The sequence below is a fragment of the Podarcis muralis genome, chromosome 11, assembly GCF_964188315.1.
Source record: "Podarcis muralis chromosome 11, rPodMur119.hap1.1, whole genome shotgun sequence".
Classification (NCBI taxonomy): domain Eukaryota; kingdom Metazoa; phylum Chordata; class Lepidosauria; order Squamata; family Lacertidae; genus Podarcis; species Podarcis muralis.
In genome coordinates, this window is record NC_135665.1 from 36,068,171 (window position 1) to 36,087,466 (window position 19,296).

General features: G+C 37.9%; 2 protein-coding genes across 7 annotated transcripts; one reads left to right on the forward strand and one right to left on the reverse strand.

Annotated features, from left to right (window-relative positions):
* Positions 1-448: 448 nt before the first annotated feature.
* AK6 (adenylate kinase 6) lies at positions 449-4,595 on the reverse strand. The gene is made up of 5 exons (XM_028748316.2): positions 4,441-4,595; positions 3,516-3,608; positions 2,894-2,952; positions 2,655-2,800; positions 449-2,503 (listed from the first exon to the last, which is right to left on the reverse strand). The coding sequence occupies exons 1-5, from the start codon at positions 4,523-4,525 to the stop codon at positions 2,314-2,316; spliced, it is 573 nt and encodes a 190-aa protein (XP_028604149.1). The 5' UTR covers positions 4,526-4,595; the 3' UTR covers positions 449-2,313.
* A 145-nt stretch (positions 4,596-4,740) lies between these two features.
* On the forward strand, positions 4,741-18,598 carry RAD17 (RAD17 checkpoint clamp loader component). Of its 6 annotated transcripts, none has more exons than XM_077936274.1 (17): positions 4,741-5,221; positions 6,138-6,239; positions 6,855-7,115; positions 8,092-8,175; positions 9,562-9,718; positions 10,383-10,519; positions 11,023-11,075; positions 11,360-11,485; positions 11,571-11,640; positions 12,411-12,522; positions 12,816-12,995; positions 13,855-13,964; positions 14,123-14,269; positions 15,227-15,373; positions 16,174-16,294; positions 16,925-16,982; positions 17,836-18,598. In XM_077936274.1, exons 2-17 carry the CDS (start codon positions 6,195-6,197, stop codon positions 18,104-18,106), a joined length of 2,079 nt encoding a protein of 692 aa, XP_077792400.1. In that variant the 5' UTR covers positions 4,741-5,221; positions 6,138-6,194; the 3' UTR covers positions 18,107-18,598. The 6 variants fall into 6 exon arrangements, with proteins under 6 accessions (XP_077792400.1, XP_077792399.1, XP_077792394.1 ...); XM_077936273.1 differs by having other exon boundaries at positions 4,741-5,067; XM_077936268.1 differs by lacking the exon at positions 4,741-5,221 and adding an exon at positions 6,508-6,662.
* Positions 18,599-19,296: the final 698 nt, after the last annotated feature.

Consider the following 19,296-nt stretch of genomic DNA (forward strand, 5'->3'; position numbering starts at 1 on the left):
ATATGCATCAATATTACAATACTTGGGGAAACCATGGAGTGGTGGAGGGGAAGTCTAATACCAATTGAATGTTAATTGGAAAATGTACAATTATTTTTATTTGAAAAAAGGATAAATTTAGATAGATGATAGATAGATAGATAGATAGATAGATAGATAGATAGATAGATATAGATAGATGATGATAGATAGATAGATAGATAGATAGATAGATAGATAGATAGATGACCTGCCACCGTCGAACCTTTTTATTAAACCTCTGGCCTTAAACGAAGTATGAGCTCTACCACTTCATGAAGGGTCTTCCCACATACATAGGTAGCTACTACATGTCAAAATCCTCTATTGCACTATAGGATTATTAAGCTTTGACAAACAGGAAAGGAGGAGTGAGATAAAGATTTAGCTGCAATATATGTCTGAAGTTAAATGGTTTTCTTAACTGGTCATCAATACAAGCAAATTTATTGAACACAGCAAGAGCTACTACAAAAGTTGAATAGAAACATCGTATTTAAACATTCATTAAAAGAAATTGCTTACAGCATATCATAGAAGGCACTTTAATAGACATACCTGTATATAAATGCAAAGCTAAATGTTTACCATTAAAGGCACTCCTTTTTATTAAGAAACTTACAAAACTATAGACCCATTTCCCCATAAATCAAAATTATATTAACTACAAAGTCATTCCCAATAGTTATTTAGTAAATAATAAAAGTTTCAAGTCAAAGTAGCTTAGTTAGGAAAATGGCAAACTGGAGGATTTTCATTTTCATATATACAAAACACAAACATACAATGACGTTATAAGAGGCACAAATCAAATGCTCCATGGATAGATAGGGCAATATCCAACAGTGACAGCCACTTGTGCAATGGGACTTTCCCCCTGACCTGTACACTGATGCCCCTCAAAATCTACTCTGGACAATTGGAGAACCTCCTGGAATAGATTGTGCAAGCGTGCAAGCGTGAAGAGGAAGAGGAGAAAGTCCTATCATGTTCACTGCCATGACAATGTGTATCCCCCATAAGTGTCAGTCGTACTATACACACTGAATGACTGTGTAATTTACATTATACCATAGAATGTGCAGCTAGGAATATCTTAAGTAGTGATGCTGCATTTAAGTTAGTATATGTTTAAATTCAGTAGGAGTCTCCTATTCCTAAAGAAGGAGGCTCCTTTTCAAGAATATCTTTAAACCTTTTTAGTTCCAGAAAAGAAAACATCAGTGCTTTATATATGCTGAATTACCACAAAAAAACTACCAGGGCAATCAAAGTGGGCCTTTCCCAACTGACAACAGGAAGATGTGCTTCCTATTAAGATACTAATCAGGTGTGTCCTTTGCAATTTTTATAATTTCTTTACTGTATATTCAAAGATCAGACCTCTGGAGCTAAATATTTTAACACAAAGAAGAGACACTAATAAACATACTTACAAACAGACTTAATACTTTATTCATGCATAACCAATTTTCTACCTACCTTTCACTTGGTACTGTGTATTTTGCACATGTGTTGTGGTACTCAACAGACAAAACATAGATCTGTATTTGACACACATACATGCTATGGGAAGCTGCTATCAAATTGGGCTTCCTATTATGTGGAACTGGCATGTGTGTTCACATCAGTAACATGACCTGTGGTTGCACTTCAGGTTGCACTGTGTATAGTCAATGTATTACAATTGCAAAGACAGGTCAATATTCCCATAGCATTAGAAGTAACTTCACCGGGAAAGCTTTTAGACTTGAAAGACTGATAACATTTACTATGAGCTAGTAAATGAAATATATATATACACACAAATATATTAAATGACATTGCATGTCGATAACTTAATAACCTGGAACATTGTCACAAACCAAGTCCCACCATTAAAAAATAAAAACTTCCACAGAACAATTCAACGTATTACCAAAAAAAAAGGAAGTTGCACAGCAATTGAGATGCTAACACCTAAACAAGCCAGTGCAGTCTGTTATTAACCTTTTCAACCAAATCTTCAAAAAGAATCTTAAGATGCCCAATTACACAGAATGTCAAGTTTTTTAAAGTTTCCAAGTCTGTAACTTATGTCCAGTTTCTGCAGTCATATGAATCCAGCTATAATTAGTGCAGCATAAATCTGCTGAATTTCATTTATCTCCAATTTTATTTTCACAGAAAAGTAACTGTTACCGTTTCCTCAATGACTGAAACAGCAAGTGTAACTGACAAGAACCAGTCAGCCAGTGCTATTGAATTAAGTTATTTCTAAGACTGTTTGGTCTATTAATATTATATATTAAAATGCTAGTTGTTGTCTTTCATCCACTGTTCGATCCACTGTATAATCTGATCTAAGTTGTTCTCCATGTCCTCTGGAATGTTGCTGGGCAACTGATGAACAATGTCTTCCTTATACGATGACATGGCTTCTTCATAAATGATCTGAAAAATTTCACATTGAAGGTTGTCTTGAAGCTTTTTTCCTTTGTATCCTCTAAAAAAATAAAATAAGATAAGACAAAAACACTTGAGATAATTTGGGAGCACATTTTAGGTTAAAAAACAGAGACAAGACTATGTACTAACAAGAGGCTTCAATCTAAACCAAATCTGGTACTGCATCTATTTTGTAGCACTGATTTTACCTGCTTTCCAATCTGTTATACAAGACTGAGTTTTCAGTTCGAAGCACAAATACTATATTAAACCAACGTTCAGGAAAGAAGTCACAGCTGTGATAATCAACTATTACACCGCCATCACTCATCTTCTCTTCCAGTTCATCAACTACCTAAAAGAGAATTCATACAAAATAAACTTATAAATGTATTCTTAGTAACAAAATAAAACCCACAACTGTGCTAGTTTTTAAATGTAAACGTACCCTGTCTTCATCTAAAATTGGACATCCATATTCTTCATCAAATCCTTCATATAGCTCCCCTGTATAATGAGGAAGCAATGGTAAGAATACAAAAAATGTTTCCAATGGTTTGCTGTCAATTGCTTTTTTAAGATATGTCTCTCAAAAACCTGTGCGCAGCCCAATATTATGGGTTTTTATTCAGAAATAATTTCCATAAGTCCAATGAGGCTTACTGTATGCATTTTAGACGTATGTTTAAAAGTTTTTTTTTTAACAAGCATGTCTATAAACAGAATTGATTCCCTTTAGCATTATAGCTATGGATAGGATTCATCTAGGCATCCTGTCAGCAGAAACTCTGTGCAAGGACTACTGCTTATGCAATGGAGCTTTCTCCCTCTCCTCCCACTGAATGCCTCCCAGAATTGGTTTGGGCAGGAAGGGGCGGGGAGAGTCAGGAGAGAGGTGTGGGGTTGTTCCATATGATGAGCTGAAATGCTTGCATAGACAGAATGTTCATAATAGCACAACATTGAACTCTACCACATATATCTAAACTATACCTACTTACCTGTATATAACTTAAATACGAATTCTACATCAACTTTCAAGTGTTAAGTTCTGTAAAATAAAAACTCACCTTCTTTGGCCAAATCACCCACATTAATGTAAGTAAAATCTGTTCTTGCAGCGATCTCTTTGCCTAGGGTAGTTTTCCCAACACCAGGCGTACCTACAAAGCAGCATATGTCATAACAAAACAGTAATCAATAGTAGCAACTAAAAACATATACAGTGGTACCTGTACTTAATTCGTTAAGTACTTAATTTGTTCCGGAGGTCCGTTCTTAACCTGAAACTGTTCTTAACCTGAAGCACCACTTTAGCTAATGGGGCCTCCTGCTGCCGCCGCGCCGCCAGAGCACAATTTCTGTTCCCATCCTGAAGCAAAGTTCTTAACCTGAAGCAATATTTCTGAGTTAGCAGAGTCTGTAATCTGAAGCATATGTAACCCGAGGTACCACTGTACTGTAATCAACTCCACATGAAAACTGCTACTAAAGGCCCAGACAGGCCTAGTTCAAGGAAGATAGCCAAAGACTTTCCATTTAAAAAAATATCCTGCAGGCATGTGCATCACACTTTGAACGCTTCTCTATATTAAAAATTGTCTACAATCAGCTTGTATGGCATATGGCAAAGAGCAAGTTTTGTATTTGCATGTTATGTAAAACAAACAAACACGGAGCAGCATTCAAAACAATGTTATAGCCCATTCGATCACATAGTTTGCTTGCATGTTAGCCAAGGCCTCATATTTGAAGTACAAATAGGAGGGTAAAAGTGACATTTACCGAGGCACACAATCAGGTAAAACCCATGAAGCTGCCTCGCACCGAGTCGACCCAAACACACAGCTTTCCAGGATAGGATTTCAGACGGGAATCTTTCTCAGCCTTGTTGTTACTGGTTGCCTTCACCCGAGGACACTAGAAACTGGACCCGGGACCTTATGTTTCTAAAGCACTTGCATGAGATACAAACACAACCCGTTTTGCTCTTACCCGTGAGAAGAATATTTGGTCTCCTCATGTTCGCTTGGGGGACGATCCAAGTGCCTGGAAAGGCGTCACGAAGACACGTGTTCATCCTTCGCGGGGACCTTTCCCAACTCTGCCCGAGTCAGCGCATAATAACAACGTCACAGGGGCCCCCTTTCTTCCGCCCGTCTCCTGGTAAATGGGAAGGCGGCTCTGTGAGGTAAGAATCACGTATGGCATATACATACATACATACATACATACATACATACATACATACATACATACATACATACATACATATGTACGTACATACGTACGTACGTACGTTTCGGCGAGCTTTTGCCTTTTCTCTGGGGCCTGAGGGTGACGCCTTAGCGTTTCGCCATCAGCTGGGCGCCCACATGCGTGGGAAGCCCCCAGCCTGAATGGAGGCAGCCTGAGTCCCAGGAGGAGAAAGGCGCCTCCGGCGGGTATTACGGGACCGCGGCAGGTCTCCCTGGTGATGGAGAAGGGCGAGTAAGGCGCTGCCTGGGCTACAGAAGCGGCGGAGAAGGGTCAGCGCAACGCAGTCGGGCAGAGCCGCTCCGCAAGTCACTCGGCTGGACATCCCTGAAGGAGCGGCGCAGTCCGAAGCATGTCCGGTCAGAAGTAAGTCCCGCTGAGTTCGGCTGGGCTGCCTTCCTTTCCCCCTGGAAGATCTGCCTCCCTGCCTTGTTGGCCCTTATTTTCCCACCTGGCCTGGGTGGGCGGGTCCCTGACTGACCCCAGCTACAAAAGCTGCTGAACAGACTCTTCGGCTGAGGTAGAGTTTGGAGGTTTCTTTGGTTGCTCGCGCTGTATAAGTTGAATAAATAATAACAATACTGATGCTGATTTTTGTATCTTTATTTCTAGATCATGTTATGATTCGTGTGGAAATTGTTTTAATTTGGTTGTGTACTTTTTGATGTGTTTTATTTATGACTTCAGTTATGTTTGTAATTATGCAAATCTTGTCATGTCATAAGCCGCCTTGAGTATGGTTTTAACTCAAACACTACCGTGTCTGTGTGTGTGTGTGTGTGTGAGAGAGAGAGAGAGAGAGAGAGTGTACTCTTTATATTGCATAGCCTTTGGGGATGGTATGACAACTACTGACATTTGTGACTGGGGATGGTATGACAACAAATTTGTGGCTGAATAGCCAGTTCTGAAGTTTTCGCCTGCTGTATAGATGAAACCTATAGTTGTCTGTGACAGATTACTGAAATCTGCCTACTACTGCCTGATGTACTAGTACCACTATATTTAAAAATCATTGCAGGAATATGTTTCACAGTCATGCTGCTAATTAGTTTCTGAGGTTTTTCTCCACAACCATGAGTTGGTAGAAACAATCCCAACCCCTTTTGCACCAGTCTGGGAAGGGGGTGGATAAAGTGGAAGCCTGTAGGATCTCTGCCAGTGAAATCCAGCGGAAAGACCCAAAAGGCCCTGTGTGAAGAAGTGGCCTGGCATTCCATACAGACTGGTTGAGCAGTGGCCAGGGTTAGGAATGAACCTTTTCTTGGAAAAACAGCACATTTGGAGGAAAATAGCAGCTGGAGTGTGATTTCTCCCTTCCCTGGGGCTATCCCCTCATTTGCAAGGCAGCCGTAGTTGGATGTTTTGCCTAGTTGGACGTTTTAAAATTCTATTTGTGCAAAGTTTCTTTACATAAATATTTTACACTTTTTTAGGTCATTTAATTTAAAGGGCTGTCAGTCATATGCTTTGGATGGAAACTACAAAGGTTGATGATGTCAAAAAAATATTCAAAAAGAAAGATTGCTGCAGTCAATGTGAGTGATTACTTTAAAACACAGTATTAAAGATTTTGGATTGTATTATTCTTTAATGCACAGTTGTTATACTCATGTAGAGAAGAATTACTTACTTTATTATCACTTTTCATAACATCAGCCAATGGTAGTTTGGAAATCACGGTTAAATGTTCCAGACCAAGTGTAATTACTGGAAATAAGAACTGTTGAACACACCATGGCTATTAACTTAAGACATACTATTTTCATAATTTCATGCTGATTCCAGACTCCCTTTCTTGTACAGTGGTACTAAGAACTTTGCTTCAGGATGAGAACAGAAATTGGGCTCCGGCGGCGCGGCGGCAGCGGGAGGCCCCATTAGCTAAAGTGGTGCTTCAGCTTAAGAACAGTTTCAGGTTAAGAACAGACCTCCGGAACGAATTAAGTTCTTTACCCGAGGTACCACTGTATTAAAACAAAGTTACTGAATGTTCAATTAGATAGGGCTTAAAAGTTGAAAGGGGGCTTTCCAATAGTATGACAAAGTTGTTGTTATTAAGACCTTGGACTACTCTACTGTAAAACACTAGTTGGTTTAAGAATTAATCATTTCTACCATGCAATAACTTTTGTTTACTTATATTTTGTCAGGTGACTGACTGGGTGGAGCCATCTTTTAGTGATTTCTGTAAGGATACAATTCTGTCATCTGACATTCTTCATAAGAAGCCATCAACAGATACCAAACACAGTCGGAAGAAGAAAGAGTGTTGCTCTCCGATAGAAAGTTGTAAGACTGAAAGAAAAAAAAGAAAGCCACTTTCTATAGATGAGCAATATAAATATAAACTCTCAAAACAAAACCATAGCCAAAATGAATCTTGGGTGGATAAATACAAACCAAAAACTCAGGTAAAGTTTAAAATTCCTTTAAAACAACAAATAGCTATGTGTGTTGCTGAAGTGGTGTGTCCAAAAGGAAAAATAGATAGTGTTTCATTGTTTTATTAAGTTGATAGAACATAGGTATACTTGGTTAATAGAAAAGTGTAAGATATATATATTTAAATTGTCAGCAAGTGTTTGGAATATTATGCAATAGCAATGGAATATTTTTTGCACTTGTTATTGAGTAATGATATTGACTATGTCTAGATGATCATCTTTCAGCTTAATAAACAGAGATGTGAGCAAGACTTTTGTCCACTTATGATCGTTTCTAGAAATATGTTGGATGTCCTTTGAATGCCTTGAAAATTAATGCAGATCTAGTCCCTTGGCTCCGATACGTGGCAATTATGTAAGCACATTCCAGTTCATTAGGACAGAGGTCTTGTGGTAGCTTTCAGACTGTAAATGGACCCTTCCTGCAGATGCCCCTTATCTTAGCTCAGGCTTCCTCAACCATGGCCCTCCAGATGTTTTTGGCCTACAACTCCCATGATCCCTATCGAGCAGAACCAGTGGTTAGGGATGATGGGAATTGTAGTCTCAAAACATCTGGAGGGCTGAGGTTGAGGAAGCCTGTTTTAGCTAGTTTAGTAGGCTGTGGAACTATTTGCAGTCTGAAGGCTGCTGCTGAATCTCAGGCCCTGAACTCTGCTGTGTGTGATGTAATCTCCACACTTCGGGGCTTGGAGATGGACACCAGATAGCTGGAACCCTGATGGCCTGAATTCTGGCCAAAATGGATCCCAGTTTGGAAGACAAACTGAGCCAGGCCAGTTATGGAAACAGAGTGAAAATAGAACCATTTTTATTCTGCTTACACTAATAATTAACTTGTTATAGCTACCAAGAGGATATGCTACATCAGTGTTCTTTCGCAGTATTTAATTCTACTGTAAAATTATTTGCCTCAACTATATATTATTATTTTTCTCATTAGAATGAGCTTGCCATACACAAGAAGAAAATTGAAGAAGTTGAAGCATGGTTAAAAGATCACACATCTCAAAGGCCACCCAGACAGGTAGCATATATTTACCTAGTAGCTTTACCTGCCACTAAGTTTGTTTTGAAGGCTTTGTTTAACTTTAAGACTCCTACTGGGAAATGTTCAACAGATTATATTTTCATCAGAAATGAGGTAAGAAAACAACACAAATCCTACATGATATTTCATTGTGCAACAGTATTTGTTACAGTATTTCATGCAGTAATCTGCTTTTGAGATTTGGCACAGTAATTTTCTAGAAGTTTGTAGCACCAAAATAAATTCTCAGGAAAAATAATACGGTGCACTTGAAAATAAAGTTAACATAAACTGTAGCTTTTTGACATGTGAACTGACATACCATAGGAAAATAGGTGTCATTTGATGGCATTTCCCCTTCCTTTTCTGAACTGCTAGATATGCATTTCACTGTTTGCTTCTTTGCAACCTGGGGAGAGGAACATAGGAAGATCCTTTATACCAATCAGACAATTTGTTTTCCTTGTAGCTCAGTACTGTCTGTTGGCAGCAGTTCTCCTGATTTTGAGGGAGCTGATATTCCCAGCTCTACCTGGAGATGTCAGTTATTGAACCTGGGAGCTGCTTCATGCAAAGCCTGTTCTTTACCACTGAGCTACAGCTTCTTTTGAGAGGAGTGAATGGCAAAGAGTAAGCTTGGCTCAGAGTAAGCTTGGCCCAGAGTAGGCACCCTGAAATTTTTGGATGCAACTTAGCTATGTTCGATAATTTAAATGGATCTGCTCCAAATGAAAACTAGTTGCAGGTCACTCAAAAAAGTTCTTCTGCATTCATGTTAAGTTTTTCCACTTTGCCTGGTGGACTTTGCTGCATTGTGACCTGAGAAATGCTGCGATACTCTGGTATATTAACAGAGGGGCATACAGGGATGAATTAAAAGGTGCCGACGTTTGCAGTGTTATACTTGGAGCTAAATCATTGCATGAGAGAAGTCTGCATATATTCTTCCTCTTGCACAAGTGTTTTTAGAAGACCATTGCTGGCAAGTTCCCTTCCATGCGGTTTTTTTGTGTGTGTGTGGCGGATATGGGTGGGATCCAAACTGCTGTTAGCTTTCTTTTTTTTTTTTGTCATCCTAATTCAAATAAAAACTAGTATTAGGGGTAATAACATAATTTGTCAAATATTTTGTTTTGGTAGCATTTTATTGCTGCTTCCAGTTCTTTGCAATATATATGATTACCTAATAAGCAATTAATTTTACACTTGTATAAGTGTGGGGAAATATTGAATCATTGGGATTGTAACTTGTAATTTAAGAACAGAAACTGTGCTCACAGAAAGTGTGGGGAGGAGGAGGGAAATTAATAAAAGTCCATTAAATTTTTATCCTGCTCTTTCCTTCTAATATAGCAAGTTGGTTTATTATATGGTGTCTTGTAGGAAGGCTCTATTTTATTATTAACTGGTCCTCCAGGATGTGGCAAGTCTGCAACTGTGGAAATATTAGCCAAAGATCTTGGCATTCAAGTGCAAGAATGGATAAATCCTGTATCACTAGACTTCAAGAAAGACGACGTCATAGATTCTTTGAGCCATGGTAAGCATTTAATTGAAGACTTTGAGTCAAGCAGTTAGAATATATTTGGTAGGTTTGTGTATTTGACATAATATCACAATCTGATGCCCATCAAATTGTTGTAAGTTTCATTGGAATTAACGAGACTCATTTCTACTTAATAGTGTGATACTTTAGATACATACTCAGATATTCACTAGTAGACCTTCTTTTCACCCCATGGTTTCAAACATTTTCACATTTCAAAACTGATAGTTTTGCAGTAATGGGAAGGGAACAGTGGGGCTGGCCTCCCCCCCCCCAGTAAATTGGTTCTTAAGCTTGCAGAGCTGCTTTTTCTGTAGAGTATACTGATTTGTAGAACAACTGAAGCTCTTAAAATGAAGGTGGATAGGATTTCTAAGTTAAATCAGATATCTTTATCCGCTGATGTAAAATAGAAACTACGAAGATAATATCTGCACTCTTTTTCTTCAAAGATGTGGTATACTTGTACCACCCATCCAGTTCCCGTAATCTACACCTTTGGTGGATTTTAGCCTGTGCTGTTTGGCAGCAGGCAAAAAATGGCCTGTTGCTCTCAAACACCAATTTCAAAGCAGATGGGTCCTAGGATACTGAATCTTCATGTTCATATTATTGTTATTTATAAGGTATACACTGTAAAATAAACTCTCCTGTTCAGAGTCTGATTTTCAGATACTTCCTTATCAGAGCCAGACAGCTCTCTTTCAAGAGTTTCTATTAAGAGCAAACAAATATGCAAGTCTTCAGATGGTTGGACAATCCATGGAAACTGACAGAAGACTTATTCTTGTGGAAGTAAGTAAAAATAGTTGACTAACTATAAGATTTTAACTTGAATTAGTCTTTTTTTCTTATATTTTAAAGGACACTTATGTAAACTGCTTAGGGATTTTGAATATTAAGCAGTATATAAATATAATAAATAATAATGCAAGATAGGAGTTAGTATAATCGTAAGGGGTGATTCACAGGATGATTTGAAAATTTTGTCAAAGTGAGCCTACTAAGAGCACAGGAACATTTGGGTTTATCTAAAGTAGCACTTTAATCTAAACAGTATGTTATTATAAATGTCAAGTAAAATAAGCATATGACTCATATTATAGTCTTAATGGTCACCCCCAATATTAATGCTACAGAGATGCTAAAATAGGAATATTGTGAAAAGCTAATATAAGGCAAGGAGAGGATTAGCTGCATTTGTCATGACATAAGACTTCTCTTGACAGTGTGAACAGTGTAACTCCAATGATAATGGGAAAAAGCTGGAATAACAGTATTGTATTTGGTTTTTATAGGATATGCCAAACCATTTTTACCGTGACCATAGCTGTTTACATGAAATCTTGAGGTGAGTATAAAGCCATGGTTAGCAATTTGTTTTATCAAATTTGTTTTGAGGAATACGGCTGATGTGCTATAAAATTCCACGAAGACAAATGGAAACCTTCACATCATTCAATTTATTCTGAATTTTTGGTATGTGGGGGTGGAATGTAAACATTTTGAGATGGGATGCATTCTTGGGCCAGAGGCTTCTAGTTGCTTATTGCTAGTACAGACTCTTACAGATTGATATCTAGAACAACACTTGCCTTTAAACTTGGGACTTTCTCTTTTCATTTTTCATTTTAGAAAGTTTGTGCGGACAAGCAGGTGTCCTCTTGTGTTTATAATATCAGATGCCTTCAGTGGAGCCAGCAACCAAAGGTCTCTATTTCCAAAGGAGATTCAGGAAGAGCTACATATAGCTAATATTAGGTAAAAGGTTCATTTAGTGCATTGGTCACAACTGAGGATTCATTATTAAATGTATATTGACCATCTGCCTCATTAATTTTCTCAGTTTTAACCCCGTGGCTCCAACAATGATGATGAAAGTTCTAAATCGAATAGCTGGAGCAGAGTTCACAACGGTAGGTCAAATTAAAGCAGCATTGGGACAGTTGCTATATGGTCATATTGTAAAAGTTAGCTGAAGGTGTCAATTGAGAGAGTTACTTAGTCTGCTCCTTCCAAAAAAACAGAATAACTTTTAACAAGTGGCTTGTTTTTGAGAAGTGGCTGCCAAATGACTGAGGTCTGTCAGCATTTTTCAGACTACCCTACCTCACAGATCTGTAGTGGGCAACCGTATACAGTGTTCTGAACTCCTTTGAGGGAAAGTACAGGTAAAATAAAACAAAAACAAAAAGAGGCTCAAAAATGCATGGATGTATACAAATGGCTTCCCCACACATAGCACTTGTAATTTATTTCACTATCAGAGGAGTTGGAGGTGTTTAGTAGTGTATGGATATTGTTTACAAGAGGAGTTGTATGTGTTTAGTAGTGTATGGAGGAGTTGTTTATCAGAGGAGTTGTATGTGTTTAGTAGTGTATGGATATGTGTTTATGCTCAGTTAATAGGTGACTTAGAAATGTAAATAATAATATCATATGCAGCATTGTTCCACCATTGAGTAGGGAAACCCGTGAATGAGTATCACTAATACCAGGTGGTACGCTGATTGAGAGAGCAAAGAGGTGAGAACTAATGGAAGTCTAATCTCTTAGGTTACTTAATGCTGCAAACATCAGTTTAATAAAATCATATAAAGCTTGTGGCCATTGTTTATCTACAAACTAACAGTAGTCTTGTTGTGCAGACTAAAGACCTTACAGATGCTTTTGCTTTTCTTTGCAGAATGGAGAAAAAACCGATGTCCCTGACATATCTTCATTAGAGTTGATTTGTAAAGGATGTTCAGGTGATATTAGGAGTGCAATAAATAACCTTCAGTTTTCTTCTTTAAGAGGCAAGTATGGAACTTCTTCTGCTTAAATAAGTTTGTGTTTTGTGAAAATCATTTTTATTTTAACACTATTGGGATAGCCTTGCGGGAACTCTATCAATGCGAGACAGGAACTGAATGTCTCTTGGTTGTTAAATGGGGCTTTTATACTGTGGTGTGATTCAAATATTAACAGCAAAGACAACTCTCCGCTTGTGAAATAATGAGCACACCTTATTTTTCTATTGAATAAAAAATTCTGGAGTTCATGTTTTACAGTCTACCACTTTGTTCTTTTGTTGCTTTTTGATTACCAGACTGCTCATCAGAGAACAACTTTCTGTCGCAGAAAAAGGGGAATTCCACATTAAAATATGATACATTATCTAAAGTAAAGAAGAAAAAGAAATTTGGTAACCAGGAGTTACAAGCTGTTGGCGCCAAAGATTCCTCCATCTTTCTGTTCCATGCCTTGGGGAAAATACTTTACTGCAAAAGTAAGAACACGTTAACCTATTATTCTTAACTCTATTTGTGTGAGGGGAAGAATTCTCATGTCAATTATTGACAGCTTCTACATTTGCCTACAACTGATTCATTTACTTTTCTGACTCTTTTAAGACAATATAAAGAATCAGTAGCTATTGTTTTTCCTAACTGGAATCTGTCACATATGAACTGAGCAGAGGGCATTGCACAATTATTGGGAGCAAGCCCTGTCCTATAGATCCATGCCTTGGCATAAACTGAACATGAGTACCAGCTCATGCACAGGCTTCCATGCAATTAAAACTTGCACACACTACCAGGAGCCTTGGTCACATGGAAGTCTATGTGTGCTGTAAGCCATGTGAACCAGTACTAGCCAAGTTTGAGCTGTAGACCAGTGTTTCCCAACCTTGGGCCTCCAGCTGTTTTTGAACTACAATTCCCATCATCCCTGACCACTGGTCTTGCTAGCTAGGGATGATGGGAGTTGTAGTCCAAAAACAGCTGGAGGCCCAAGGTTGGGAAACACTGCAGTGTAGACAATCCCCTCATCTCTGGTCAGTAACCTGTCTCCATATACAAATACTCTATGCTTCTCATGTTTAATGCAAACTTATACAGTGGTACCTCGGGTTACATATGCTTCAGGTTACATACTCTTCAGGTTACAGACTCCACTAACCCAGAAATATTACCTCGGGTTAAGAACTTTGCTTCAGGATGAGAACAGAAATCGTGCTCCGGTGGCACAGCGGCAGCTGGAGGCCCCATTAGCTAAAGTGGTGCTTCAGGTTAAGAACAGTTTCAGGTTAAGAACAGACCTCCAGAACGAATTAAGTTCTTAACCCGAGGTACCACTGTATGTAGCTGTAGTGTGTGTTACTTTTACAGGAGAACCAGCAACAGATTTGGAATTTCCTCGGTTACCTGTTCATTTAACAGAATATGAACGAAATCCCTTGCTTGTTCATCCTGAGGTAAATACATTTACTGTTTACTATTAATTGAGTGAAAATTTACTGCTAGTTATCCTATGTAAGGGGTAGATGTAACAGTGATATTCTTGATATGTCATAATGCTAACTCATTTCCTCCTGATGCATAACTTTAATTCTGTATATTCTCCTTTATTTAGGATGTCGTAGAAAAGTCACACATGCCTGGGGACTTATTTAATTTATACCTTCATCAAAACTACATAGACTTTTTCTCTGATATAGATGATCTTGTGAGAGCCAGTGAATATTTGAGTACTGCTGACTTCCTTTGCAGTAACTGGGATGTAAGTTTTAAAAAGTAACAATAGGTTAAAGTAACAAAACATAGAAATATGAAGGCTTCAGAATAAATGTCAGAGGAGGGAAATAAACATTTTGAACCAAGTGAATGGCTTCACCATTCCCCAGTGGGTGTGCTAAGTTTGTAGGTTCTGTGTTTCATATATTACCATAACTGTTTCTGCTTATTATTACTTATTATTAATTAATAATACCGCCCTTCATCTGAAGATCATGGGGCAGTTCACAACATAAAAACGCAAAATGAAAACAAAATGCATAATAAAATAAAGACAAACCAATAACCTCCCTCCCTGCTTAGAATTGTAACAGACCTCAAGATTTACCTAGTCCACTCCCTTAGACTTGTTGTTCTTGTATGACAGAGTGTTTTATGTAACTTTAAAGCTTCCTGTTCATGCTTTGCCTTACCAAACAATTGTTCTGAAGAAAGCATGTGCCATTTTCTAGCTAGTCTTTCTATAGTCTGGATAAAGTTGTTGTGTCTCGGATACTTTTTTTATAGATGACACCCAGCTGATCTCCCTTTCCTCATCCCTACAGCCTCTCATGCACATCCCAAATCTGCTCTGGAAGATTGGGGGGCCCCTAGAGTCTATCTTGGAGTTGTGAGGGGCTATGGGTAGAGGAGAGGAAGCAGGGGTGGATATCCATGACACAATCCAACAGACATCCTTTAAATTTGCTCCCATGTGTTCGAACCAACAGACTACATGGCATGGAAAAATACCAGCTCTTGCAAGTGTGAGGGGGTGCATTGCTCATTATTCACCATATGAAACTGATAAGTTCAAATCATCAAATGATTTGAACCAATTTAGAAAAACCTGGGAATTTAAAATACTTCCCTCAAATAAATGCTCAGTTGCAACTAGGTGAAAACTTGACTGCCAGAAATGCTCCCCCTTTCACCTTGGTCTTGTTTTTATCATTTCCTATAGGCAAGACCTACACTCCGGGAATATAGTGCATCCATAGCCACAAGGGGCGTAATGCATTCAAACAGATCCAGAGCCTCTGCTCAAAGCAAAGGAGGAATGGGCTTTCGACCCCTTCATAAACCACAGTGGTTCTTAATAAACAAAAAGGTAACTATTTTGAAAATGATACTCTTTATTTCAACATTAATTGTAAAACGTTTTACATTTATTGTAAATCATAACCTAAAATAGAAACAGTAAATTAAGTAGAGCTTTCTTAGTATCATTCTCATCTGATTTGTGGTGTAGGTTAATAATGCTGTAAGATTGCCTTAGCTTGCATGTTTGTGATAAGCATATTCATTACAAGATTAAAGAGTTATTTAATAAGATTAAGGTTTCAGTTTAAGTTTCAATTAAAGGATTGCCTTGTGCCATCTAGCCAAGGAAAATATTTTAGATGAATCATTCCTGCAGTGTAATCTAGGACCAGCTTGACTACACAAACAACCCAAGAAGAAATATATTTAGCGGCTACCACAAAATAGCATTTGGTCTGGGGAAAATACCGTACATTTCAGCATACTCTGTAACATGGTTAGGAATAAAGAAGTGTACCTCTTGGATTTTTAGTGTAGCAGCTTCAAGTAAAAATGGACAGGCCGATTTTGGAACCTTCAAATTATGCTATCTCCAGAAAAATTAAATAAGAAAATCAAAATTGAAAGCAATAACTTGATGCTTTAAGCTCCTGCAGCTGTCTAGGCGACATATCACACCACATCTCAATAGTTATTTTCTGGATAGTGTTGCATGCTTGTTTTAATGTTGGGTTTCTAAGGCATGGAAGTTCTGGCAAAATAACCTCCTAATATTTATAATTGGTAGAGAGTCAGAAGAGAAATTTTGTGGTTTAACTGTAGATAATTTATTTTACTATTAGACTTCTTTGTTCTGCCTCCTTATAGTTTCAGGAAAACTGCATTGCTGCAAAATCCCTCTTTTCAAGTTTCTGTTTACCACCACTGTGCCTTCAGACCCAGCTGTTACCTTATCTTGCCATGCTGACAAATCCAATGAGAAACCCAGGTACTTTTTAAAAAGCAAACAAACCCTTTTTTCAGAAAATGTATTGGAAGTTCTTAGCCAAACTCTGATGGTAAGCAGTTAGTACTCAAATTAGTACTGATAATTTACTCTTAACCTTGGTTTAACACCGCATGGGAGGTGTTGATTGTGCTCTGTAATGTCAGTTCTCTAAGCGTTTGTATCAGCACATCTGCATCTGATGCTTTGCCCTATTGCTTCAACATTGTTAGTTTTCTCATTGTGCTGCCTGTAGCTTGTTTGCATACCTGGGCCAAAGGGCTTCTATAGAAGCTCTTTTTTTAGGAGCAAGGAGCACTCATTCAATTTTTCCTACAGCAGCATGACAAATGTATTGATTGGGATATGGAGGGTGGCACTTTAGAGCAGAAAAAGCCTCTGGCCATGGAAAATAATGTAATGATTAACCAAACCCTAGATGGTATGTTAATATTATCTATCATCTATCTATCTATCTATCTATCTATCTATCTATCTATCTATCGTCTAAATCAGGAGTGGAGGAAGTATTGCAAAACAGTCTTAGCTTAAAATGGGACTGTGTACTCTGGATACACAACAAATTCAAGTTCTAACACAATTCTAAGGAATAATTTTTGTATGCTTTCTCAGCTCAGATTACTTTTATTCAGGACATTGGAAGGCTTCCTTTAAAGAAACACTTTGGAAGGTAAATGCCTGCTATGGCTCTTTTGCAAATTGGAATATGTTTGCTGTAAATATCAGTATATACTTTCAGACAGCACTTTGACTACATTGGTTAATTCTCAATCTATAAGGTGGGAAAAGTAACAATCAACTTGATATGTCACTCTGACCATATCAAGGACTCTATGTGTTTTATTATTTATTCTTTTATTATTTATATCCTGCCTTTCTACATGCAACCCAAACCAGAGTGTGTACGGTTCTCAGGCAGTCTCCCATCCATATACTGCCCAGACCTGCTTGCCTTCAGCAAAGTGGAGGCCTCATACGTCTTCAAGACCATGCCCTGGGCTACGTTGGGAGAGGGAATAGTCTGCATATATAAGATATTACTAAGAAGTGTAAAACCTCATGTTGGTTTTAAATTTACAACTATACACTGTGAGATTTGTCCTATAAGGCAACTAACTGTGCTTTCTGTGTTTAAATTCAAAAACTGGGCTAACAGCAACTAGGCATTTGCAATCTCTCCTCCTTTTCAGTAGTTTTTAAGGGGTCACAATCTGTAGTGAAAGTGGTACAGCAAATCATGTAATCCGCTGTCAATACACACAGTTTGGAAATCTGGACTGTAAGGGTTTTTTAGGTGTATTACAAACTAGGCATACAAAACTATTTTCTTCTCGTGTGTCCACACACCTACCTGTTGCTCACTTTAAGAATGCAGCTTTATAAGCTTAACTTCGAAAGGCAATGAGAGAAAAGGAGAAACAGATGTTAGTTTTTATCTGTTATTTGCATACCTGAATTCCTCAGTAATTCTCTGCAAGAGCATAAAATGTTTCTGAGCTTTTATTACTTTCATTCCACAACAGGTTGAAGCTTGAAACTCTTACTGATAAAGACTCCGCAATACAGGTCCTAGACAGTGACGATGAAGGGGATTTTGCTGAGATGCAATCCACAAATGTGCTTACCCAAATGGAGAAAAACAAAACCAGTGAGAAAAATGAACCGTATGAAAGTCCTCTTCCTTCCAGCCAATCTAGTGGAAATGAACTACCAGCCAGTCAACCTCAGCCTATTGTAGCACAATTAATCATGGAGGAAGATGAACTAATCATAGAGGAATATGACAGTGACTAGAAGGTGTGAAATGGCAACCCCAAAGCTGTGATAGTGTTTAACATAATAATTTTAGGTTTAATATTTTATAAGCAGTCTTAGCCAACTGTACTGAGATTGCTACTACTGATAACTTCAACTTATTTTTTTGAGCTATTATTACTTTGCCAGAGTTTCACGCAGCTTCATTTCCAGAGAAACAAATGATACACAAGATATCTGAGTACTGGATTTCCCCAGTACTATTTGACTCTACACTGTAAAGCTTCAACGGTGTGCACTTCAGTTCAAAATTTTGGTCCCAGTCTGAGAAGTGGTGTGGAAATCAGTATTATGAGACAAATGCACTGATTTACATGCCTCTTACAGATATTTGGAGGGACACTGTCAATAGTTTTGTTAGAATTTCACAAAAGTAACCCTTACCTGCAGTGATAGAAAACCTGTACAAAGCGTTTTAAGTCCTGGGCTGTGTATTATTTAAGATGTAAATAAATTTCTGAATTCCTTGTATGCTTTGTGATTTTTAGATGTTTATAAAACTGAAGCGGGTACAGCGTGTGTTAGATAAACTTGCTTTTGGGCCACAAGTCATTTCTTTTTTTTTAATAATAATTTTTATTGATTTTAACATATAATTATAAAATGTACCACAAAACTTATCACTTATACAATCTTTTTAGACTTCCATCAGCATCTCTGATAATCCACCGTTTTATCCACTTCTTATACATTTCTTAACTTTATATTGCCTTTAAGTCTCTTAACAAATTATCTTTTCCTTTATCTATTTTTGCAATACTTCCAATAATACTTCCAATAATACGTCGTCTGGTCTTCACAAATACTTTTCAAATAGTCCATAAATTTACTCCAGTCTTCCATGAATTTCTGGTCCCGCCGGTTTCGAATTCTTCCTGTTAATTTATCTAATTCTGCATAGTCCATTAACTTCATCCTCCATTCTTCAATTGTCAGTAATTCTTCTTGCTTCCATTTTTGGGCTAAGGGCCACAAGTCATTTCAACTGCATCTAAAAAGTGCAACTGGCCCAAAGGACCTTTAAAAGGCTATCTCCAGGCCCCCACCATACAATGCCTGCTTCTTTGCCCAATTACATAATCTGCAAGTCTAAACAAAACTGTGGTATTTACTCTCCCATAAATTCGCCCAGCTGGTCAATGAATTGATTTCAACTTTGAACGGGTTAA

What these genes read in the sequence shown, in the direction of transcription:
- AK6 (XM_028748316.2), bottom strand. Translation starts at nt 4,525, where the DNA reads ATGAACACGTGTCTTCGTGACGCCTTTCCAGGCACTTGGATCGTCCCC. An exon ending in ACCAAATATTCTTCTCACGG is followed by an intron (nt 3,609 to 4,440) that starts GTAAGAGCAAAA and finishes GCTGCTTTGTAG; the next exon opens with GTACGCCTGGTGTTGGGAAA. An exon ending in GGGTGATTTGGCCAAAGAAG is followed by an intron (nt 2,953 to 3,515) that starts GTGAGTTTTTAT and finishes CTCATTATACAG; the next exon opens with GGGAGCTATATGAAGGATTT.
- RAD17 (XM_077936268.1), top strand. Translation starts at nt 6,167, where the DNA reads ATGCTTTGGATGGAAACTACAAAGGTTGATGATGTCAAAAAAATATTC. An exon ending in CTACATATAGCTAATATTAG is followed by an intron (nt 11,486 to 11,570) that starts GTAAAAGGTTCA and finishes TAATTTTCTCAG; the next exon opens with TTTTAACCCCGTGGCTCCAA. An exon ending in TTAAAGAAACACTTTGGAAG is followed by an intron (nt 16,983 to 17,835) that starts GTAAATGCCTGC and finishes ATTCCACAACAG; the next exon opens with GTTGAAGCTTGAAACTCTTA.